General features: G+C 48.4%; 1 protein-coding gene and 1 long non-coding RNA gene across 8 annotated transcripts in view; both read right to left on the reverse strand.

The window, feature by feature from the left end:
• Positions 1-1,991, reverse strand: part of INTS6 (integrator complex subunit 6) — a 44,932-nt gene extending 42,941 nt beyond the window's left edge. For 3 of the 6 annotated variants that reach the window (XR_010309063.1, XM_064176271.1, XM_064176250.1), the window contains exons 1-3: positions 1,476-1,886; positions 1,163-1,240; positions 267-416 (exon numbers count right to left, since the gene is read on the reverse strand). Coding sequence is in view for 5 of the 6 variants with exons in the window: in XM_064176271.1 (XP_064032341.1) it covers positions 267-416; positions 1,163-1,240; positions 1,476-1,586 (339 nt within the window). In the remaining variant the exon portion in view is untranslated. The other 3 variants (XM_064176262.1, XM_064176256.1, XM_064176267.1) reach the window with 3 other exon arrangements.
• A 7,909-nt stretch (positions 1,992-9,900) lies between these two features.
• LOC135192935 (uncharacterized) lies at positions 9,901-23,723 on the reverse strand. 2 transcript variants are annotated; one of them, XR_010309071.1, is made up of 5 exons: positions 23,532-23,723; positions 18,019-18,426; positions 17,183-17,310; positions 16,444-16,526; positions 9,901-10,881 (listed from the first exon to the last, which is right to left on the reverse strand). It is a non-coding gene; the product is annotated as an uncharacterized LOC135192935 (long non-coding RNA). The 2 variants fall into 2 exon arrangements; XR_010309070.1 differs by having other exon boundaries at positions 23,340-23,723.
• Between the last annotated feature and the right edge of the window lie 42 nt (positions 23,724-23,765).

Here is a 23,765-nt window from a genome sequence, read left to right on the forward strand (position 1 = left end):
ACGTGACGCAAAAGAAGACAAAGTTTAACTGAGAAGGTCAACTTGAAGGCTACATGACAGGTGAAAAAATGAGGAATAACTAAAGTTTGGGAAAAAACAGGAGATGTTGGGTACCAAACTATAGTCAGTGACCGCATTTCTTCAAAGTGTATGAGCTCTCCATAACTTTTGAAGCCCCAACATGGAGTATTCCATTAAGATGCACATTTTGGTCTCTGGGAAGTTTGTGTTTTATGATTTTTTCCACCTATTAACAGTCAACCTACCTGCCCATAGTTGTCTATGCCAGTTACTAATCTATTTAAGTTTAATAAATCAAAAGCTGTCCTTAGGGACTGGCCAAGAGTCGTAAGTCCTTCAGCTTGAAGGTTTTTCAGTTCATTCATAAACGTTGCATGGTTTTCCTTCCAGCCGGCCTGAAAAGAGAGATGTGGGAAGACTTATTCTCCGGATCTGAGCTTTAACTACCCTGTTAAATGAGGAAGTGCCTTTGTTGATGCATGCATCTCACCAGAAATGCTAACAAAACACCTCATAAGTTACTAATATTCAATGTCATTTCATAAAGCCTGAGAAGATGAACTTATCTTAAACCTTTGAGCTCTCCATCTATCAAATTAAGATTTTGTTCGTTGTTTCACAGGACAAATTTCTGTGAAATCACCGATGCACAAACCTTGCACTCTCCTACTGCCCTTTCTGGATGAAAGCCGATTGCACTGTGAAGCAACCTCAAACACGTTCACTGTCCTGTGTCATGTGGACCCACCGCTGTACGTGTCCTCCCCCCGCCCTGGTGGGGAGAAGGGAAATGCCATCTCCTTCCGAGGCCGGGCTCTCCGGACTGCAGTCGGTCCTTCCCCGGCTCGCCCCTTCCACGCTGAACTCTCCTCGGAGTTGCTGTCACTTCTCCCAACTTGACTAAATATCCCCCACAGTTCATTGCTGCTCACACACCACACAGGGAAAAATGTCGGCCATGTTGATGTCAGCGCTGCCGCCGCCGCCGCCAGAGCCCCTGTGTGCCGAGCTCTCCCGGACCGCCGGCAGCCAGGGCGAGGCGGGAGCCGGGGGCGGCCGCCAACAGCGGCCCACGGCGGCGCGGAGGGGCCGGAAGGAGGCCGGGGGGGAGCGGCGGGAGGAAGGGTTGAGCGGGGGTTACCTTGATAGCGTAGGGAGGCTCCTCGAAAGTGACCAGCATGTACCTGTCTCCCCTGCTGGCCGGGTCCCGGGCTCGGAGCTGCGGCGCGGGGGACAAAGCAGAAGATAAGACGAGTGGCGGCGGTGCCGCCGGAGCCCCCGGAGCCCCCGGGTTTGGCTCGGCCCTTCCCTCCCTGCCCGCACACACACACACTCCCGTCCGCCCGCGCCCCCGGCCCAGGCAGCCCCCCGCGCCCTGCCTCCCCCTCCCCCTCCCCTCCCCGCGCAGTCACTCTCGCTCTCTCTCGCCTCCTCTCGCAAGGCAGAGCCGGTACCTTCATGAATGTCTCTACAGCGCCTTTGGCTATGTCCAGATAGGTCGTGCCCAGATGGGTGCGCTGGTTCATGGAGGCGGACGTGTCTATCAGGAAGAGTAAGATGGGCATAGTGCGGAGGGGCCAGCGGCCGGGCGGCTACATGGACAGCGGGTGGGGGGCTGAGGGGAGAACCGCGGGGCGGGTTGGGAGGAAAGGTAGGGGGAAGAAGACGAGGGACGGGAGAGAAGTGGCTGTGAAGTGCTCTGCACGGGGAAGGGCGCCACCCCACTGCCCCTCTGCCGAGGCGGGGGGAAGGGGGGGCAGCCCTGCCTGCCCTGCCCTCCTTTGTGTGAGGGGCCTGCTCAGCCCAACACAGGCTGTTTTATGAGGGAGAGGCGGATAGGGCTGCGCTCCTGGCTAGCCTTTCCCCCCCACCACCTTCCTCCTCTACCGCCGCCCGCCCTCCCCTCCCCCTGTTGATGTTACTCAGAAGTTTCAGGCGGAGCAGCCGCACTCCACCACCCCAGCACTTTCTCTCTCTGACTGAGGCGCTTCCTCGCTCGCCGCCCGCTTTTAAGGGAGCCTGGGCAGGTCGGGGCCCGCCTCCGGCGGACACGTCCCCGCGCCACGTGACGGCCTCGCAGCCCCACCATAGGGCTCTCGGTGAGCGCTCTATTAGCATATTCAAATCACTGGGGGGGCGGCGGGGGAGGGCTGCAGTCGTGGGGGGGGAGGGCGGGGGGGGGGGGGGGGGGAGTGCAGTCGCGCATGCGCAGTGGCGCTGGTCGGGGGTTGGCGGAGGGGCAGGGGCAGGGCTGTGCCGGCCCGGGCTGGTCTCTGTTGCGTTGCGCTTCAGATGGACGTTCCCGGGGTGGCAGAAACGAGGAGGGGTGGAGGGAGAATACGACAGCGCAAGCAGGAAGAGGCCCGCCGCCACCGTCTCCGGGCTGTTTCGAGAGCTCTGCGGCGGCGCGCCCTGCGGGGGTAGCGCCTTGCCCGACCTGCCCTCTTAGAGGCGCGGTGGCGCTGGCGGGGAGGTGGCCGCTGGGTGAGGGTGGCGAGGGAGGCCCTGCGGGACGACGATCTGCCGCCGGCTCCCTGGCTGCGGCCGGCGCGGTGACTCCGGCACTGGCGGCCTGTCGCTGCCGGGAGCGGGCGGGTGAGTCATGGGAGAGGGGCGGGCACTGCCTCCCGCCCTGTCTGCTGGGTGTCGCGGCTCGCCTTGGGGCTGCGGAGGGAGTCCTCCGGGGCTCTGAGCCGGGCCGCGGGGAGCCCCCGCTTGCCCCGGCGTATTCCCTCCTTTCACATGGAGGAAAAATAACCCTTTTGGGAGGGCGTCTGACAGGTCTCAGATGTCAGTGCAGCCCCTGAGGCTTAGAGGGGGCTGCCAGGGAACCCGAGATCAGCCGGGAGCAGGCTGTCCTCTGGTCAAGGGAAGTTAAGCTCTTGGCAGGGAGTACTTAACGTTGTCTGTCATATCACTGGGTTTAAGACCGGGAAAACGGTGTTTAGTACCATTTGGATGATGAATTCCCAGAGACACGATCTGACTTTTCACTCAGTCCTTAGGAAAAAAACAATGGCTAGCGTAGCTGTGACCGTTTTGCCTACGTACGGACACATAAACACTAATCTTTGATCCAAGCTGAGGCACACCATAGAGATTTACTTAACAGAAGTCGTGTTACATGTTTTCAAACATGTAACGATGAAGTTCTCAGTTGTTACTTGCTTGGGGGTTGATTTTGGTGACGTTTTGTTTTCAGCAATTGAGTCTCTACCTTTTCTGTTCACACAGCCTTGGAGCAGTAAGTCCAGAGCCACTTCTTAGCATAAGAAGCATCTCTGTGCAGGAGATGGTTCTGCTTCCTATCTGTTACTTTCTTCCCTCACAGCCACTGCTCTGGGAGGTATGAAGCCACTGTGGTACTTCCTCCTCTCAAGATAAAATTGGCAGTGTCCTTGTTTGATTCTTCCAGGCAACGTTTCTCTTTCATTAGGCAAGAGCTCTTTTGGGCTGTTTTTTATTTTAAGACTAGTGACAAATTATCATTTAATTTCTAGGAAGAGAGAAGGATAGAATCATACTTCCATCACAAATTGGTATGCATTCTTATGCATCTTATTTTTGCTTTCCTGACAGGGCTGCATCTCTGACCTGTACCATTCTTATCAGGCATTGGGGTGAAGTCAGGGACACTTGCCTTTCAGCCCAGTTTGCCATTCAAAACCATTAAGGAATCCCCAGTCTCAAGGACATCGTAAGAGCTAGGAAGGAATCCTTAAAGTTGGTACAGACCAAAACACAGCACTTGGTTTTCTTTGGAAGCAACATCTTTTACTGTGAGTATCTATTAGTGTCGATCTCGCTGGTGATGGCAATTGTGGCCGAGCTTGTGTACATCCAGTGGCTCTTGAACTGCCTTTCAGCAGTTCAGTGTTAGAGGTCCAGCAGTGCTGCTGTGTCTCCTAACCAGCAGCAAGCTCGTTCTAGTGGTTAATCTGAATGCCAGCTTTCAGAGGAAGCAAACCAGCAGGTGCTGCAGAGGCCACGCCGCTGGGTCATGCTGGAATACAGCTGCATGTTAGTCCCTTTTATACTAATAACTATTTGGACTACTGAAAAGACTTGATACACAATCATTTTCACTCTGTAGGGGTGCTTTGGGACACCTTCCCCTCAGCCCCTCACAGGAAGTTTCAGGTATCTTCTGTAGCTTCACAGGCCAGCAAGAGTGGCTTCTGCTAGAATGGTAAATTGTCTCTGTGAGGTGATGGGATCCAAGTTGTTAAATAAAGGCCACAGTAGTGCCTTAACAAACATGCCTTGAGATTAGTAACTTCATTTGGGAGTAATGCTGAGTGAGGGCACGATGTCGGCCTCTAATTGTCTTTTTAAATCTCCGAGACAGGCACATTATGTAGAGGATCTTCTTCCTAGCTTGGTGGTGTTTTAATGACCATCCTAACAAAACTGGTGTCCTTTTACGTGTCAAGCACCATGTATCTTCTTGGAGACCAGCCTACCAATGGGCAATCCTTGAATGATTCCTACCCTAAGTGCTGGAAAGAGAGCGTTTGAGTGTCCTTGCCATACCAGGAAAATGTCATGATGAAAACAAGCCTGGATCATGGACACTTTGAAAATGTCCTGGAGGGTCATTTGGATTTTAAGATTTTGCTGCCAGTGAATGAAGAGAAGGCGGGGGGAAAGCTGTGTTAACTCTTTATGGTTGAACTGATCATAAACCAGCATGAATTGTGAATCCCCTTTTGAAAACAGCAAGCTGTAGACATGCTGTAATTTTCTTAGCAACACATGAGGAAAGGAGAGCTGAAATAGCTTGGTCCACGCTACCCTAGTCCCTCAGCCCTGATGATTATGACCGACAGAAGAATCCCTCAGACAAAACTTGTATGGAATTCCAAGCAAAATCACTGTACTTTTCTGTATGTACTTGCTTTTTGCTATTATCTCTGAAATGATTTGGAACATTCAGTTCTCCCCATTCCTGTGCATCTTCTATTAGATCCACGTTAGACCCCCGGTAGGGCAGAATCAGGACTGGGTGTGTGTTGCCTTTGGTAGGCATCAGTACTCTTCTGCTGGGAGCAGGCCAATTTGATTAATACTGAGGAAGATTCTTTCAAAGATAGATAATCAACCCAAGCCTCTTGATGTGAGGACACATAAACACTAATCTTTGATCCAAGCTAAGGCACACAAGCTAAGGCTAGCGCTGCCATCAGAATCACAGTTACAGATCTGGGAGATCTGCAGCAAAGGAACCAAACCCAGTGATGTTAGTGCTTATGCTCATTACTGGTAGAGCTGACACAGCTGAACAGGGAGAGAGCTTGAGGCTGTCACTGAAAACAGATGCATCTTTCTTTGGTTTCAGGTTATTCTGGAGAGTGGGCAAAGCTATGCCACATGAGTACTTTAAATGAGCTAGTTCTGCCTTTTCTCCTAAATCTAGATGGATGAATTCCAGCATGGTCTGTTTGGAGAAATATTCTTGCTGTTGTGATGATGTAGAAGATTCCAGCTACTTTCACACAGCTTTTGTTTGTTACTTGTGCATCCATGAGGAAGAATGAGTGTAGGTGTATGTCTAAGGGGACTAATTTTCTGATCTTCTGATGAATGTTGTCCATTTGGTAAAGAACAAGATCATATTAAATGCAAATTTCACTTTGAATTTGAACACTGAGTCAATAAATTGAAACTGATAAATATAAGTATCAAAATATACCTGAAATAAATGAAAACACAGAGAAGTACTTTTGGTGTCACTTGCTGTTACTATGTTTTTTCCTTGAATATCCTCTCCCAGTCGATATTTTTGATTTTTTTGTTGTGTTACCACACAGTGTTAGTCTTATTTTGTTCTAAACTGCAGCCTTGGATGGAAGATGCCATGCTAAAGACCTTCAAACAGGTGTCAGAACTACAAGCAGCAGTATTTTTTTTCTTTTTATATTGTTTTTCTCCTCAACACAGAAGTCAACAAAGAATATTTCAAGATTCCATCCAGGTTTTAATGGCATGGGTAAAATTTTCAGAGCTTCCTTTAGGATGTCATTCCATAGCCTTGTAAAGTTTCACCAGTAAACTTCTTTTCACTGCATAAAAAGTGTGTATTTTCCTTTGCCTAATTTTATGTTTCTGTTTAATAGTATCATCATATTTTTACAAAGCATTCTGAGTTTCAATTTGTTGTCTTTTAACAGATGTGCCCTATTCCTTTTAGTTTTCCTTTAGCCAAGTTCTGTGCATTTAGCTTCCTTAATGTTCTTCATAAATAAAGTATCATTTCTCACTTCTGTTTCACACTGCGGCTTACACCGTTGAGCATTTTTGGTCATTCTTACAAGTTTCAATACAATAAGGTTGGATCCTATTTTTCTTTTCTCTTCCTGCCATTGTCACCAAAGAGAAGCTGATTTAATATTCTAATTCAAGTAACTTAGATAAATAGATAAAAGCCACCCTAGACTGAGTACTTACTGCGAAGGCTGGGATTGGATAAGATGAACCCCAGATTTTTGTCAGGAAACTGACATTAAGATCTCAGGGTGTTTTCTGTATATTCTAGGGCTTGGACTGAGGGTGTCTGTTCTTCTAAAAGCTGCAAAGGCAGCTGCTGGCCTTTCAAACTGTCTAGGACCTTTCAGATGTCTGTACTTCAGAAGTCTGTACCCTGCATAAGAGCACAGTGCAACTACATCCCTTTGCAGAACGATGACCTCTAAACGACGTTGCATTCTGGCGTCTGTTGGCCCATCTTCAAAGACAGCCTCCTTTTCATTGTCCATCCACTGGGAATCCCAGAGAATAGGGATTTTTGTATTCCCTGCTATCCTTCCAGCCATCCAGATCCCTTGCTGTTTCCTGGCTTTGGGAGCTGGAACCACAGTGAACAGAAGTGCATCATCCAGGGGAAGAACAGTTAGTGCGGAAATGCAAGGAAAGATACTACAGTATGTGGCCTCAGGAATGGCTACGGAGCTGTAAAGGTGAGTGTCAAGAGGCTGGAGCCAGGCTCTGCTGGGTGATGCCCAGTGCCAGGCCAGGGGGCAGTGGGTGGGAGTTGAGGCATAGAAATTCCATGGAAACACAAGGGAAATGTTTTGACTGTGAAGGTGACAGAACCCTGGAACAGGCTGCCCAGAAGGGCTGTGAGATCTCTGTCTCTGGAGATATTCAAGAGCTGCCTGGATGTGTTGCTGTGTGATCTGCTGTAGATGCTCCTGCTCTGGCAGGGGGATTGGACTGGCTGAGCTTTGGAGGTCTTTTTTAGCTCCTAAGGTTGTGTGATTCTGTTTTCCAAAGCTGAAAATTCACCTAAATTTAGATTGTTTCTATTTAGCAAATGACCGGGCAGTTGGTGTGCCACATCTGGTGTTTATGGCGCTGTCTGAGATCATTATTTTGCTCCTTTGTCTGCTTATTTGCTGGGTTGTTCTTGTAGTGGAAAGGACTGAAGTCTCCCTGGCATGGGCTGAGGACTGCGGAAGCCACTTGTGCAATAGAAGCTTCTGCTGCAGCAGCACCTTTAGCCACAATAGCGCTGGAGAAGGATGTATTTACATGGTGAAAGCCAAGTGTCTGCTTGATTCCTGTTTTCAGCTCTCATTAGAGGACCATTTAGAAGCAAAATAGCTTTAAATGGTCTCCTTTTTAAAAAGCAGCTCTATTGTTTTGAATCTGATTTCTCAGAGAGAGTGATTGGCCTTTGGAGTGGGCTGCCCAGGGGAGGTGGTGGAGGTGTTTAGAAGGAGACTGGATGGGGCACTTGGTGCCTTGGTTTGGTTGGTTGGATGGTGTTGGGTGAGGGGTTGGACTTGATCTCGGAGGTCTCTTCCAACCTGCTTAATTCTGTGATTCTGTGACTAGCTTGATACATTTTGTTTTCTAACTGTACAGCCTGAATGGACTATGGAGACTAAGGTCATGGATACTTCTGAGGCATTTAGGGTCTTCTAAAGAAAGTTTCAATAGAAATGCACAGTAAGATTATTTTCAGAGATAAAAACAATCTCTTTGGGCACCATCTGTGCTGTGACAGCAGAAGTCAATCACACAGAGTCACAGAATGTTAAGGGTTGGAAGGGACCTCTGGAGATCATCAAGACCAACCTTGACAACCACACAGGAGCACATCCAGGCAGGTTTTGAAATACTGCAGAGGAGACTCTACAACCTCTCTGGACAGCCTGTTCCACTGTTCTGTCAGTGTAAAGAAGTATCTCCTCATGTTGAGGTGGAACCTCGTGTGCTCTAACTTGTACCTAATGTTCCTTGTCCTATCACTAGGCATCGCTGAAAAGAGACTGCCACCTTCATCTTGACACCCACCTCTCAGATATTTATAGGCACTGATAAGATGCCCTCTCAGCCTTCTCTTCTCAAGACAAAACAGCCTCAGGTCTCTCAATCTTTTTTCATACGACAGATGTTCAAGTCCTGCAAGTCTCTGTTGGTCTCTTTCCAGCAGATCCCTGTCTCTCTTGAATTGGGGAGCCCAAAAATGGACACAGTATTCCAGATGGGGTCTCAGCAGGGCAGAATAGAGAGGCAGGAGAACCTCCCTAGACCTGCTAGACAGACTTTTCTTAATGCTCCCCAGGACACTATTGTCCCTCTTGGTCACAAGGGCACGTTGCTGTCCCATGAACAATAGGACTCCAAGGTCTTTCTCCTTGGAGCTGCTTTCCAGCAGAACAGGATGCCTCCCCAGTCTGTACTGGTGCCCAGTGGTATTCTTCCCCAAATGCAGGATTCTGCACTTGTTCTGATTGAACTTGATGATGAAGAGGTTTCAAGACACCAGAATAGAAGACAAGGAGGTTTCTGTCGTTAAAGTCAAACTCTGTTTGATATGTACACTTCCTTTAGAAAAGGCCTTAGACTGAAAAGTCTCCCAGGCTATGAGTTGTGTTGAACAGTGTTTGACAGAGCAGGACGTCTCCTGTTTTGTACCACGGGGGAATATTAAATCCAACATGGAGAAAGGTGCTTAAACATTTCAAAATTACAGTTGTAATAAGGTAGTACATAGGAGAATTCAAACAGACTTTCAGTTCTTTGTATGTCCTTCCTGATGCATTGCATTGCTCCTTTCACTTAAGGCAGGATTCTGTTCCAGAAGAAAAACCTGTCTCAGCTCCAGCCCTTTAAATTTGTTCTCTTTCATATCCCCTAGGCTCTGAATACAGGAGGAGTCTTCTGCATTTCCTGAAAACACAGGGCTGAGGAGAACTTTGGTTATTATCCTAAGGGGAAAAAATATATACAAATGCTCTGTTATCAGGATGCCAGAAGCAATAGTCATGTCTATCAGACAGTTTGAGTAGTTCTCCCTGCTCCTGTTTAGCTTTCTTTTCTTGTAACCCTGCTTAAAAGCTCCTCCATGTCTGTTAAGGAGCCAATACAGTTGTGCCCCCTCAAATACCCATAACATACAATGTTGTCATGCAGCTTTCCTCAGGAGGACAGGAACAGAATTGGATCTTCTTCCCCCACACCACCACTTTTAAAGTCTTTCACGTCATTGTTAACGTCCCTCCTAAGGGAAGCTTTCCTGGGACATAAGTACCCTTGTCCATACCCGATGACCTGAGCAATCCCTTCTCAACATTCCAGCAATTGCTTTTGTTCATTCCTCCAAGCATTCCTTCGTGCCTACACCACCAGGTTTCAGTAGCCACGGAAATCATACCGTTCCCGAAGCACTGGACCCTCCTGCACATTTCATAGCATAGCAACACAACTCCATTACCATGGATCCCAGACACAGGCCTGCAGAATATACCTAAAATAATCGAGCAGCTAAGGGACACCAATCCCAGCTACAGTCAGCTTGGACTATAAAGCACTTGCAGCTAAAGGACAGCCTACAAGCACTTCCCAGGAAGGCAAAACAATGAAGTGTTGGGGTTCTGGGTTTTGTTTGTTTGTTTGTTTAATGGCAAATATAACGTGTATGGTCTGGTAAACAAGAGGACAGAATTGCTTCCCGCTGAGATGTCACACCTGCATGTGGTGTTTGAGAGCTGGAAGCTCTTTCTTTGCAATATTGCTACAGTGTAGAAGTTTATTGTCCAGCTTTTACTTTAAATGTGGTTGTTATGTATTGCTGTCTTTAGTCCAAAATCAAATACACTGTAAGAGAAATGTACACTTGGTTTCTCTCTGCAGAGCAGCTGGCATGACTGCTGTCAAGTTGGTCTTGACACCAGTTGCCATGTCTTTTGCCACTTAGTAGATAATGAAAATGTATCAAATCTCAACTGGTAGCTAACTGAAAATCACTGCAGACAACACCTATCAAGCACAAGACACAGATCTTCTGAAACAAACCAAACCTGATAACGGGTCCTTCAACCAGGAAAGAAATATCTTCACCTGTGTTCTCTAACTTCGAGAACATTTGGCAAGGTGTTTGGACTGTTTGCTGAGCCTGTTATTCAAAATTTATGGGTATTTTCCAATTGTGTCCAGAAAAAAAAGTTCAAGAAAACCCACCCAGTAATTCAGGCTGACACTGAGTGTGCACTTCTGGAGGTCTGGCAGAGGATGCTGTGTACAATGGTTGGGTGATGAGTGTAGTATTTTCTCTGATATTCTCCTGCTCCTACCATCCTTAGAGGTATTTTCATTTTTTGCCATTTCTGGGTTTGTAGAGCCTTGGCCCTGTTACATGTGTTCGTGTTGGCTGGTTGATGCGAGTCTAACAGTGATTTATATAACTAAGATCTTGGTGGAAGAGGAAGCCATGCAAATTATGTCAATTCCTTTTACTTTCAGAGTAAAGGGGGGGCAAGGGGAAGGAGGGAGAAGGTTGTATTTAATTTTCCTTGATCACCTCTTATTTTTCTTCACGTCTTCCATTTCAGGTCTTCTTTATCTTGCCTTCTCCTTCAGAAAAAAAAAAAGTTACAGCATGTTTTACTTGACGTTTCTACTTAGATATTCAGTATGTTTCTCCTCAGCTGGCTGAGGGAAAAAAGCAAGAGTTATTTATTTGGTCTGACAAGTGTTTTCACTCTCCATATTTTCAATGATTGGGTGTGCTGTATGCTCAACTTCTGCAGCAGCAGTAAGTAACTCCTGATTCCAGAGTAACTTCTGATTCCAAAGGCTGACCAATACACTTAGGCTCCTATTTCAGAGGCGACCAAATTATAGTCAAGTGCAACATAATCGAATTCATGTATGTTCCTCTACCAACCAGCTACTACAGCTGACTTATGGGGAACGAGACAGTAGTCCTACAGCTAACTTATGGGGAATGAGACTGTAGTCCTTATTCCAGGGGAATTAGGCTCTGTTAGACTTTGTTATACATTGTCTGAAACCTTTCAGCCTGTTTCCAATGCAGCACCCATTTTTCCACTGCTGCATTTGTTCACTGATTTCTAACTTCATTCTTTAAATACCAATATCTATTACTCTTGTGCTAGCATGTTTTATAGTAGTTTGCACTGAAGCATTTGGACTATTTACTTTTGTCTAGTTAGCTGCACACTTTCATCACAGAGTCCCTCTAATCAACATGGCCAGTTTTACTATGTCAGTTACTGTGTGGAATACGTGACTGCAGTTGCGAGCATCATCTAAATCTGTTCTTTATCACACTGGTGGCAATCCAGCAGATCACTGCCACTAGCGCCAAACTTTCCTGTAATTCTGACATCATAGTTCACTTCTCCCCAACTGACAATACAAAGGTCTAAAATGGCTTTTACTCTGATTGAATTCTCTGTTTTCTGAATTGTGAAATTATCCTCTGCATAATTCAAGAACCATTTCATGGTCTATGTTTAGCAGAATTTGTTACTCAACAGATGTCTGGACAGCTAATGACCTCTCTAAGTACAGCCCTGTGATTTCTTACTACTGATGGTCCAAGAATTTTTAATCTTATCTGCTACAAGTCAGCACTAGGGCAGCATGTCAGCTCTTATTAAAAACCAAAACCATAAAATGTGTATAAATTTTCCCTTCAGAATTGTTGTGCCTAGACACAAGTGGTATTTCTCCCTCATTCTCTTCTGAATTTGAATGCTCGTGAATGTGTGCATACATAAACACATGTAGTTCCATGTTTTTCTGACCAAAACCAGGGGACATGAATATACTCCTCTGAAAACAACCAAAGCATAATTTAAAAGAAAAAGTATGTCCATAAATACAAGTCAAAGCTGACACTGCCAGCCTTCAGGTTGGGGAAAAGGTAGATGCCTAAACAAGTCCTTAGCAGAAAAACCTCTTTGATGGTCACTTTCATGCATATGGTAAATGTAGTCTTACAGGAGGTTTTGGAGGAGCTGGAGCCAGATCGTTACTTCTAGCCAGCAATGTCTTGTATGAAATCATGTTGTAGCTGCACAACCCTTCCTTCTTTTCTCCTCCACATTCAGATCAAGCTCAAGCCCATTCCTGCACAGAAGAGTTGTCCTAGTTTCTCTTCTGTTTTTCTCCCCTTTCAGTTATAGTCACTTGGAAGAGGAAAACTAGGGTGCAGGATTGTATCGAATGAGAGATAAGAGTCCTTAACACCTGATACTCCTCCTGCAGGATAGAGTCATAGAATTACAGAATTATAGAATGCTAGGGGTGGGAAGGGACCTCCAGAGATCATTGAGTCCAACCCTTCTGCAAAGCAGGACCACTAAGGGCAGGTCACACAAGAACACATCAAATCTCCAGAGAAGGACACTCCACAACCTCTCTGGACAGCCTGCTGCAAGGCTCCGTCACCCTCACAGTAAAGAAGCTGCTTCTTATGTTGAGATGGGATTTCCTGCGATTGAATTCACATTCAGTGCCTCTCGTCCAGTGTGAAAAAGCAGTGTTTCCTAGTTTGCAGGTCACACACTTGACACTGCAACTACAGCTTTCTCCTCTGCATTCCTACAGATCCTGTTCCATCTCACCATCTGTAAATGCAGCTGTCTTTGGGGTTTCAAAGCAAGCCAGCTGATAAAGCTTTGGGTTCCAAGCAATAGCATCAAAAAGCTCCTACTCCTTACATTTTGCTATGAATTGGGACAATCACCAAATCGATGGAAGTACATATGAAATTATTACTGTGTAATGAGCAGTCAGATCCTAGTTACAGAGCAGAAAATATGCAAGAGCACAGAGCAGTAGAAAAGTCTGTAATGTCCTCTCTGTTCTCCTAACTCCCACCAGCAATGTTTATGTCACTTCAAGCTCTTTTACTGATTTGTTGGAAGTTTCACTAGTAACAGCTGGAGGAGCCTCATTTAGCAGCTTTTACTTTGCAAGATGTAGAGCATTTGGCATATAAACTGTGTTGAAAACAAGAAGTAGAAGCTTGTAACAAAGGAGGCACTATCTAAAGTTAAACGTTTGGGTACCGGTTGGTGCAGGTCTTGCCAGGCATCCCCACCGACAAGTTCTTCAAGGCAGGCGCCGAAATGCCCAGAATGAGAAGCTGCATGGTGCAGCACTGGAGCTGGTCCCGGACAGCTGCGTGCCGCTGTGCAGGAGAAAAGCCGGGCTGCCTGCACACGCGTGCTCCCGCAGCAGCCAGCCTGCACACGCGTGTTCCTGCAGCAGCCCGCCCGCACACGCGTGCTCCCGCAGCAGGCCGCCTGCACACGCGTGCTCCTGCAGCAGGCCGCCTGCACACGGGTGCTCCCGCAGCATGCCGCCTGCACACGCGTGCTCCCGCAGCAGGCCGCCTGCACACGCGTGCTCCCGCAGCATGCTGCCTGCACACGCGTGCTCCCGCAGCAGGCTGCCTCCACACGCGTGCTCCCGCAGCGGCCCGCCTGCACACGCGTGCTCCCGCAGCGGCCCGCCTGCACACGCATGCTCCCGCAGCGGCCCGCCTGCACACGCGTGCTCCCGCAGCAGGCTGCCTGCACACGCGTGCTCCCGCAGCGGCCCGCCTGCACACGCGTGCTCCCGCAGCAGGCTGCCTGCACACACGTGCTCCCGCAGCAGGCTGCCTGCACACACGTGCTCCCGCAGCGGCCTGCCTGCACACGCGTGCTCCCGCAGCGGCCTGCCTGCACACGCGTGCTCCCGCAGCAGGCTGCCTGCACACGCGTGCTCCCGCAGCGGCCTGCCTGCACACGCGTGCTCCCGCAGCAGGCTGCCTGCACACGCGTGCTCCCGCAGCAGGCTGCCTCCACATGCGTGCTCCCGCAGCGGCCCGCCTGCACACGCGTGCTCCCGCAGCAGGCTGCCTGCACACGCATGCTCCCGCAGCGGCCCGCCTGCACACGCGTGCTCCCGCAGCAGGCTGCCTGCACACACGTGCTCCCGCAGCAGGCTGCCTGCACACGCGTGCTCCCGCAGCGGCCTGCCTGCACACGCGTGCTCCCGCAGCGGCCTGCCTGCACACGCGTGCTCCCGCAGCAGGCTGCCTGCACACGCGTGCTCCCGCAGCGGCCTGCCTGCACACGCGTGCTCCCGCAGCAGGCTGCCTGCACACGCGTGCTCCCGCAGCGGCCTGCCTGCACACGCGTGCTCCCGCAGCAGGCTGCCTGCACACGCGTGCTCCCGCAGCGGCCTGCCTGCACACACGTGCTCCCGCAGCGGCCTGCCTGCACACGCGTGCTCCCGCAGCAGGCTGCCTGCACACGCGTGCTCCCGCAGCAGGCTGCCTGCACACGCGTGCTCCCGCAGCGGCCTGCCTGCACACGCGTGCTCCCGCAGCAGGCTGCCTGCACACGCGTGCTCCCGCAGCGGCCTGCCTGCACACGCGTGCTCCCGCAGCAGGCTGCCTGCACACGCGTGCTCCCGCAGCGGCCTGCCTGCACACGCGTGCTCCCGCAGCAGGCTGCCTGCACACGCGTGCTCCCGCAGCGGCCTGCCTGCACACGCGTGCTCCCGCAGCGGCCTGCCTGCACACGCGTGCTCCCGCAGCGGCCTGCCTGCACACGCGTGCTCCCGCAGCAGGCTGCCTGCACACGCGTGCTCCCGCAGCGGCCTGCCTGCACACGCGTGCTCCCGCAGCAGGCTGCCTGCACACGCGTGCTCCCGCAGCGGCCTGCCTGCACACGCGTGCTCCCGCAGCAGGCTGCCTGCACACGCGTGCTCCCGCAGCGGCCTGCCTGCACACACGTGCTCCCGCAGCGGCCTGCCTGCACACGCGTGCTCCCGCAGCAGGCTGCCTGCACACGCGTGCTCCCGCAGCAGGCTGCCTGCACACGCGTGCTCCCGCAGCGGCCTGCCTGCACACGCGTGCTCCCGCAGCAGGCTGCCTGCACACGCGTGCTCCCGCAGCGGCCTGCCTGCACACGCGTGCTCCCGCAGCAGGCTGCCTGCACACGCGTGCTCCCGCAGCAGGCTGCCTGCACACGCGTGCTCCCGCAGCGGCCTGCCTGCACACGCGTGCTCCCGCAGCAGGCTGCCTGCACACGCGTGCTCCCGCAGCGGGCTGCCTGCACACGCGTGCTCCCGCAGCGGGCTGCCTGCACACGCGTGCTCCCGCAGCATGCTGCCTGCACACGCCCACTCTTGTCCAAAGGATGTCTCTCCAAAGCAGTTAGACCTGACTCAGATATGGTTCACTCTTCAAAAGCAAAGGGCACTCTGTAGATTCTGACTATAGACATATGGGCCCACTGTGCAAGATCATAGAATCATAGAATCAAGCAGGTTGGCAGAGACCTCCAAGCTCATCCAGTCCAACCTAGCACCCAGCCCTGGCCAATCAACTAGACCATGGCACTAAGCGCCTCAGCCAGGCTTTTCTTGAACACCTCCTCTTTTAACACAGAGGATATTTTGTCAGTCACTGCAGTGCCCCCTTCAGCAGCTAAATTAAATTATGTGCTTTAGCCAGCATTATTTGTTCAAATACATATCTTCATTGTGCTATTTGTTCTGGGCTTAATGTAATCAGCTTTGGTGACAGATATTGCTGTCATCTGTTATGCTTGTAATTAGTTCATCACCATTTAATTCATTTCCTATATTAACACATCAGGTGTGCTGCCACCAGGTGATGCCATTTTCTATTGGCTGGCTATCGGAGTCTCCTCCCACCCCAGCTGTGGCCACTTTGCCCTCCCTGCCCACTCCCCTTTATATTCTGCCCCAGGGGAGCTGCAGCTCCAAGTTCGGCCCATTGTGGGCCAAGGGATCCTCCGCCTGGTGTCCCTGGTGAGTGCCAATGGTGTGCACTGGGTGCATTGGTGGAGGGTTTCAAAGGCCGGGGGGCCTGGTGATGGCCCCCCGGCTCGCTAGGGTTAGGCTCAGCAACCATTACAACATCATCCACGGGTGCTGGGTGTGTGTCTTTGCTGGAGCTCATTTCTTTTGTAGGGTATTTCAGCTCTTTGAGGCTGAAAGCAATCAGACATTCTGGCTGTAATCTATCTAGAATAAAAATTAGGCTTATCAGGAGTGTTCATGAGGTAATCAGGGAACCAAATGCTCCACAACACCATTTGTGATAGTGCCTATCTAAATGTAGCATCATTGGGATGTATGTACCTGCTTCCAGGCTGAGGATCCCCTTCTTGTGGTGATGGCCAGAAATGATACTTAACTTCCAAAGTGAAGGTGACTCATAACATCTGCACAGAACAAGACATGAAAAGAAGTTTGATTAAACAATCTAGGATTCTTTAACTCCTTCAACAGCCCTGTGTTACTGAGTCATAAGGCTCTGTATACACTGAAACCTCTGCGGTTTTGTTCTCAAGCCACTTCTCAGGACTTCTTTGCAGGGATTGCTTTCCACTGAAAGGATGAATTCAGCCATCCTGCCTCAGAAACCACAAGCTTTTAACGCAATCTTTTGTCACGGGCTTGAGTCAACAGAATTGACAGCATTAGTGAGGGGCTACCCATTTTTTTAAAGACTGAGGTGTTAGTTTTTTTAACAGTGTGAATCTTTCCATGCAATTGCAGTATGGGGTAACTTACAAAATGGCTTCATTTCAAGAGCACTGCCTATCTCCAAAAACTTTCTTTTGCAAAGGGCATATAAAAATGATGCTAGAACTGTGCAGTAGCTCTCTTAGGATACTTTTGGCCTTAAGCAGGTTGTTGTTTTTTGTCTTGGTTTGGGTTTTTTTTGTTTAATATGTCTTCATTCCATTGTCTAAAGTACTTTGAATATTAGCATGCAAACACTGGTGTTTAATAGTTTAGTAGTGGTTTTCTTTTTTGTCTTTCTCTTTATATGCTCAGATCATAGAGTTGCAGGATGGTTTCTATTGGAACTGACCTTTAAAGATCATCTACCTTCCTGCCATGGACAGGGACAGCTTCCACCAGATCAGGCTGCTCAAAGCCTCACCCAACCTGACCTTTAACTCCCCCAGGGCTGGGGCATCTGTAACTTCTCTGGGCAGTCTGCAAAGACAAAAATTCTTCTGTCAAATAGAAAGATACCTTTTCCAGTTTAAAACAAGGCCTGTACTGACACAACAGTTCTCTCTCTAGCCTTTCTATAAGCCTCCTTTATATATCAAAAGGCTGCAACAAGGTCTCCCTGGAGCCTTCTCCAGGCTGAACCCCAGCTCTTAGTGTTTCCTCACAGGAGAGGAGTTCCACATCTCTGGCCATTTTTGAGGCCTTCCTCTGCACCCATTCCAACAGGTCCACATTCTTCAGGTACTGAGGACTTCATAGCTGGACACAGTGCTCCTGATGAGGTCTAATGAAACTGGAGCAGAGAGGCAGAAGCATCTCCCTGGGCCTGTTGGCCAAGTTTCTTTTGATGCAGACCAGGATGCAGTTGGCTTTCTAGGCCAAAAGTGCACGTTGCCAGCTCGTGTCCAGTGTTTCATCCACCACTATCCTCAAGTGCTTCCCACGGCTGCTCTCAACCCATTCATCCCTCAGTCTGTATTGACACAAGAAATTGTCCCCACCTAGATGCAGAACTTTGCACTTGGCCTTGTTATATTTCATGAGGTTTCAGACGGTGGCAAGCGTTTTGTAAACCTACCTACATCCACTGTAGGCCCGTTTATAGTAAAGGTGAGATATTTTTCTTAATACCTAAAAGACAAATGCTGTAAGATACAGCTCCTTGATACTCCCTGGACAGGTACTTACTTGCACGATTCACATAAAAGGATTGGGTGCTTTCGTATAGTTTGTCCATTATGTTAAGGAAATTTCTTTACTTTTCACGCAGGTTACACAGGTGATTCCATAATTCTTTTTGGAGCAAAACAAGAAGTGGGTTGACTCAATCAGATGTTAGAAATAAGTTCACTGTGAGGGTCGTAAGACACTGGAAGAGGTTGCCCATGGAGGTGGCGGAAGCCGCAGTCCTGGAGGTCTTTAAGACCAGGCTGGATGGTGCTCTCAGCAACGTGATCTAGTGTGAGGTGTCCCTGCCCATGGCAGGGGGGTTGGAGCTAGATGGTCCTTGAGGTCTCTTCCGGTGCTGACAACTCTATCATTCTTAAATATCACAGAGGGAAGAAAGATTGGAAAAAGGTTCTTAAGTCCTGAGGCCTAGGAAGAGACACAAACATAATGAATTTAGAAGAATTAGTGATCGGAAAGTTGCACTCAAAAGATGGTGAATTAAATTTACAGCAAGATGGGAGCTCAAAATGTGAGTAATACTATAGCAGGATCAATGAGGACAAAGGAAACAGCAATAAGACTGCACACGATGCCAGAACTGCTTATGGGGCAAAATGTATGAGCCAGGAGTTCTCATTTGCAGCCCACACTGACACAGCATCACTTTTTTTGTTCTCACATGTTCACAGTCAGTTACAAAGCCAACAGCACTTTCATGGCAACTAAAAACTGAGTGTACTTCTTCTTAATAAGGTGCTAGAGAGTGATACTGCCATGCGTATTTTTTAAGCTAATCTTCTCTCCACTGCTGTGACCTACAGCAGATTCAAGCTGTGTTTCTGATAGGTGCTCATTTCTGAATGCCTGCATCAAACACATGAATGAAATGTAGAAGAAAACTCTCATAAAGAGCATGTAAGGCTTATTAATAAAAAAGTGGTAGGCAGTACTATTAGTTTTGGGACTGATAAACACCTGGAACAAAATAAGGAGAAAGCTCTGCTTGTGAGGGTGCAGTTTCATAGCAAGTTTGTATTTGTAAGCAAGACAGACAAGTGAATTCTTCACAGAACATCTTGGTGCCCTGTGAAGTTTGCCTTTCCATCTAAAGAGCTCATCTGTATTTGTTTCCCATGTGCTTCCAGGAATGGTGTAGTGTCTGAAATTGAAAGTCTTTTTTCAGTAACTATCTTACAAAGACTACCACTGCTGACAAAACAGGAGCAGAGAGCTTAAGCCTGCATTTTTGCCCTTGCACAAATGTGCGAGGTTTGAAGGAGCTGTAACTCCCATGTACTGTAATGCTGGTAAACATTTGGTTTACAAACGAGAGAGAAGAAAAGCCTGAGAGAGAACAAAATACTGCCACGTTCAGCAGCGATTGAGAGGCAGCTCTACTTGTTGCCAAGTGGCTTTACCTTTTTTATGTGGCTATCTTTTGTGTACATAAGTTCTTTGGTTTTGCATGGGTGATTGAGGAAGAGGCCTCAGCTCAGATCTGGCTCACTCGCAGCAGAGTAGCTTTACACTGAAGCACTGAATCCAAGTGCTGTTTTGCTCCCACTCTAGTCCCCTCTATGCAGAGTGAGGCCAACTGGGAGCAGATTACCTACTGGGTAAAAGTGGCATGTGCTGAATTAGTTTGGGCCTAAAATTTAATTTCCATACATTTTTCTTTATCAAAGCCTTGTTCTTGGCATTATTAATACTATTGAGCAGTTTATAAAAGGACTGGTTGTCTTAGTATCTGCAAATAGGCAAACCTGGTTTTTAAACTGTTCCACTCCTACTCAGTGGCCCCCGTGCATGCCAGCTTTGGCTGAAAGGTATGTGAGATGCCACTATGTTGCCAGGTGGTGCAGTGACTACAATTTTGCAGAAAAGCTGCAATTACTTGAAAACAGAGCATATTGTTGTGCTTTCTGGCCAAGGGATTTCCCCTCCTCCTGCAATAGAACTAAGGACTTTGCTGATGGGAGCATCTAAAAACAGAGCTGACAGCACTGCTGGAGACCCTTCAGCTCCCTCCTCTTTGGGCCACCGTTTCAACTGCAGGTAGGGATTCTCTCCTTGTCAGAACTGTCACATAAGACATGACTGCCTACTTTTAAGAATGTATTTCGGTTTTAAGTCTCAGAAGTACATCACCCTGGTACACCAAAATAAGGACATAAATAAAAGTCAGTCCCCCAAACTAAACCAACCAACAAAACAGAAGATGGAGCCAGAGAGCAGCTTTTACAGCAAGTTGTAGAGAAGATGGGAAATTCTGTTTGCTCCAAGTCCTAAGCTTCAAGGAAAAATGCAAACGAGGAACTGGACTCCTCCATGACTCTGCTGCAGTGCCTAAGGCATGGAAAGTGGCTCTGCTGTGTGCGAGGTCTTCTCTTGCCATCCTCTACACAAATACATGAACGGCTATGATTGCACATAGCACACTATCTCTGCTCTATGCAAATTAAAGCAGTGAAAGTCAGCCCACATTAAGGAAATCAAAGCCAACAGCCAAAACTAAAAGAAGGAAGGATATTTCACTTTCCGTGGTGGTATGCCAAAGTGCAGAGCAAGAAACGATGCTAAGGAACAAAGGTGAGGTAAAGTAAATTCAAAATAAGTGCAGTTTTCAGCTTGGATATACTCCCCCAAGAAAGTTCAAATAATCCAAGCATGCTACACTTTTAACCAATTCAGAATTCATGTCAACAAGAAAAAGATCCTTGAAAATGAAGTCATTATATGTATTCTTTTTTTTTTTTTTTCACAGTATCATCAGTATTCATGTAATTTGGGGGGTTTCTGGTAAAAAGGACATACCAGAGGAGTGTCATATAATTTTAAACTTCTCTCTTTTTTTAATGTAGAAAGAAACATGGACAAGCTTGCTTTTGTTGGCTTCAAATTCGATTACTAAGTCTTCTTGCTTTTGGCCCTAGTATTTTTAATCCACATAATTTGACCTAAAACCTGTAACAGATAGTGAAAAAGATCTGCTAAGAATTATTTACAAGGTTTCTTTGTTTCCAATTATACAGAGAAAGAGTTTTCTAAACCACCCTAATTTTCCTTCTGCAGGTACTCGTTAAAAACTGTCTACAGCAGTCCTACCTTGAACATTTTTTCACCATTAGCTTTCACAATAATGGTAGAATTACTTTTAAAAGGTTTTGAGTGAGCTGTGAGTGGCAGTAGCAGATCTGGGAGAACACTTAGGTCCAGCTGGTAATTCAATGTCTTTCCCACTATTATGACAGTACTGTTTTAGCCTGCCAGGCGTGGTGCAGAAGGAAACTCTAGACTCCCATCTCCCTTGGAAATCTTTCTATAGTTTCTCAGCTTCCCTTCTGCCTCTCCCCAGTTTTCTGTACATTACTTTTTCACCCCTCCATCATAGCAAAACTTGCTTTTATGTGCAATAATTTCCTAACCAGAGCATTGAGCACTGACCACAAGTTGGGATGTACTGTACTTCAGGACACCTTTGTTATTCAAATACCTTCCTGTCTTGCAGAAGAAGCCACCACTACAGATAACCTTTAAAACATACTCTTAATATTTTTATCTTGATTGGCTGATGGAGCCTGTCTTGCATTGTATTGTCTTTGTTGTGGTTTTCTGAGGAGGAGGGAGGTGTTGGAGGTTTTTCTGATTTTGTGCTTTGTTGTGGGGTTTCTGTTTGTTTTTTCTTTACCCAAAGTGCAACTTATATCCAAAGGTCAAACCTTTACATAAAACATGTATTTTATTTCAGCATACTGTTTGACTTCTGTCCAAAAGGCATGCCTGTCTTTCAGTGTTTCCTCCAAGCAACGTCTTAAAGCTGGAAGGAATGGTGTTGGACCTGAAACTGTTTGAAGATATAATGGAGACAAAGCTATGGGGGCAATAGAGTATGTCTCAGTAAGAAACTGAGGAAAACCCAGCTAATTTAGGGGATGCAGGTCTTTCAGCCCTGTAAACTGTGCCTTTGCCTATGAAGACACTTTCTTCAGTACTTGCTTCCTTAAGTACCTGTTTGGCAAAAAGCACTCTTGAGTCTCCCAGCAGCCTGCACTCTGGTCTCCAGCAAATTCTCTGCCTCTATTAACTGTCAGTGATGCGGTGCCCAGTCCAGAATGCAAGCAACTGCAGACGGTAGGCTTTGCCAGACCTCAGACAGATGTGCACTCTGTAAACGATTGAGTGTACTGACATCCTTCAAGAGTATCTTACACATCTCATCGAGTAGTGAGACAAGCGCTTCTATCTGCATAAGAGGACTGGCCTTTGCCTCTTCGGCAGCAGTTCACTTCTAAGGATCTGGAGAAAGACACAATACCTAACACAATCACATATCCTCCGGGAAACAGCTTGAGACTGCAGATTCATTTTCTACACAGCCACAATACAGCTGTTGTAGACTGGCCCTTTCCGTCCACAGCACACTTAGGAGCCTTTAATAGTTCAGTGAAGTTTAAATGTCGTGCTGTGGCCCTGTGAACACTGCTTGGTTGCTTAGCATAAGACAGGTTGCTAAACATTGTGAACATTTCATTTCTGCCCCAAAGAATTTACTGTATCTTTCCTCTGTTGCCTGTGTTGGCTGCATAGGCAACATAAGCACCGAGTGAGCAATGAGGATTTACTCTGCTGCTGAAGCTGTTGTATGTTACTTCCAGAGAAAAAAGTAACCTCCTGATCTTTGAGTTTGTCAGACTTGAACTCTTCCCAGCCTCCTCAGGTTTCCTGTTGATGGGCAGAACCACTGGCGTTTAGCTTATTTTTTTCCAGAGAACTACTGCTTGTCAGCTTAGGGTGGGTAAATCTAAAGTTACAGCCGAAATCATGCTTTCCAGTCTGCTGAGGACTTCGGTGGTGCAGGACAACAGCTCAGGCAGTGAGCATAATTTTCCAGTGTCTTTTAAAGGCAAATTATGAAAGCTTGGTGCATCCCTCGGAGGAGGGAATTCTTTTTCACCGGTTTTAGCAAAGAGCTTTGGGAAGTTATCTGACCACCTTGGACCCCTTAACCCATCACGTAAAGCGACTGGAAAGTAGTATCTTGTGAAAAATGAGGCGCTGGAAGTCTTTGGCGTTTCGCTTAGGAATAAACTCTCCAGCGGTGAACTTCTACTGCCGTACCTCAAGCAGCCCTGCTCCGTTGCCGACCTGGTACCAGCCCTTGCTGCTGCAAGGCTCGTATAGACCATACCCTCTTTGGCCCCACGCTTTTTGTCGCCCGTTTACACCACCGACTATTTTATTTGACACAGAAATGGTTCGATTACGTGAACGTTGTGTGCTGCAGAAAGTCGAATGCAAGACCCTGCTCTCCAGTGTAGCATGAGCAATCCCACCCTTACCTCGCGTACTTCAGCCGCGCAGAACCCCGCCTCGGACAGCAAACAGGTCAGGCAAGCAGCGGGCAGCAATGGCCCCTTTCGGTTTGGCTCCCCTCTTTCCAGAAGAGCTCACAGCAGTGTGACTGCGGCGCAGATCGCAGAGCAGCATGGCCACGAAAGCAGAAGAGCACTGGGCACCCGTCACACGTTCACCTGGATGCTCCCCGGGCTGTACCCGCACTGGCCCCGGACAAGGCGCTCCCTGGGCGCGAAGCCGTAGGAGATGTGCGTTTAAACCGCCGCCAGGCCGAGGGCTTCCCTCGCAGAGCCGCGGCGCCACCGGCCGCGCTGCGAGATGGCGGCAAGCGCCGCCATTTGCACCCGCCTCAGGCCGCCGCGCCCCGCCTCTCCCGGCCCGCCTCAGCTCGGGGGTGGTGCTGCCGCCGC

Source organism: Pogoniulus pusillus, chromosome 3 (genome assembly GCF_015220805.1).
Source record: "Pogoniulus pusillus isolate bPogPus1 chromosome 3, bPogPus1.pri, whole genome shotgun sequence".
In the NCBI taxonomy this organism is placed as follows: Eukaryota; Metazoa; Chordata; class Aves; order Piciformes; family Lybiidae; genus Pogoniulus; species Pogoniulus pusillus.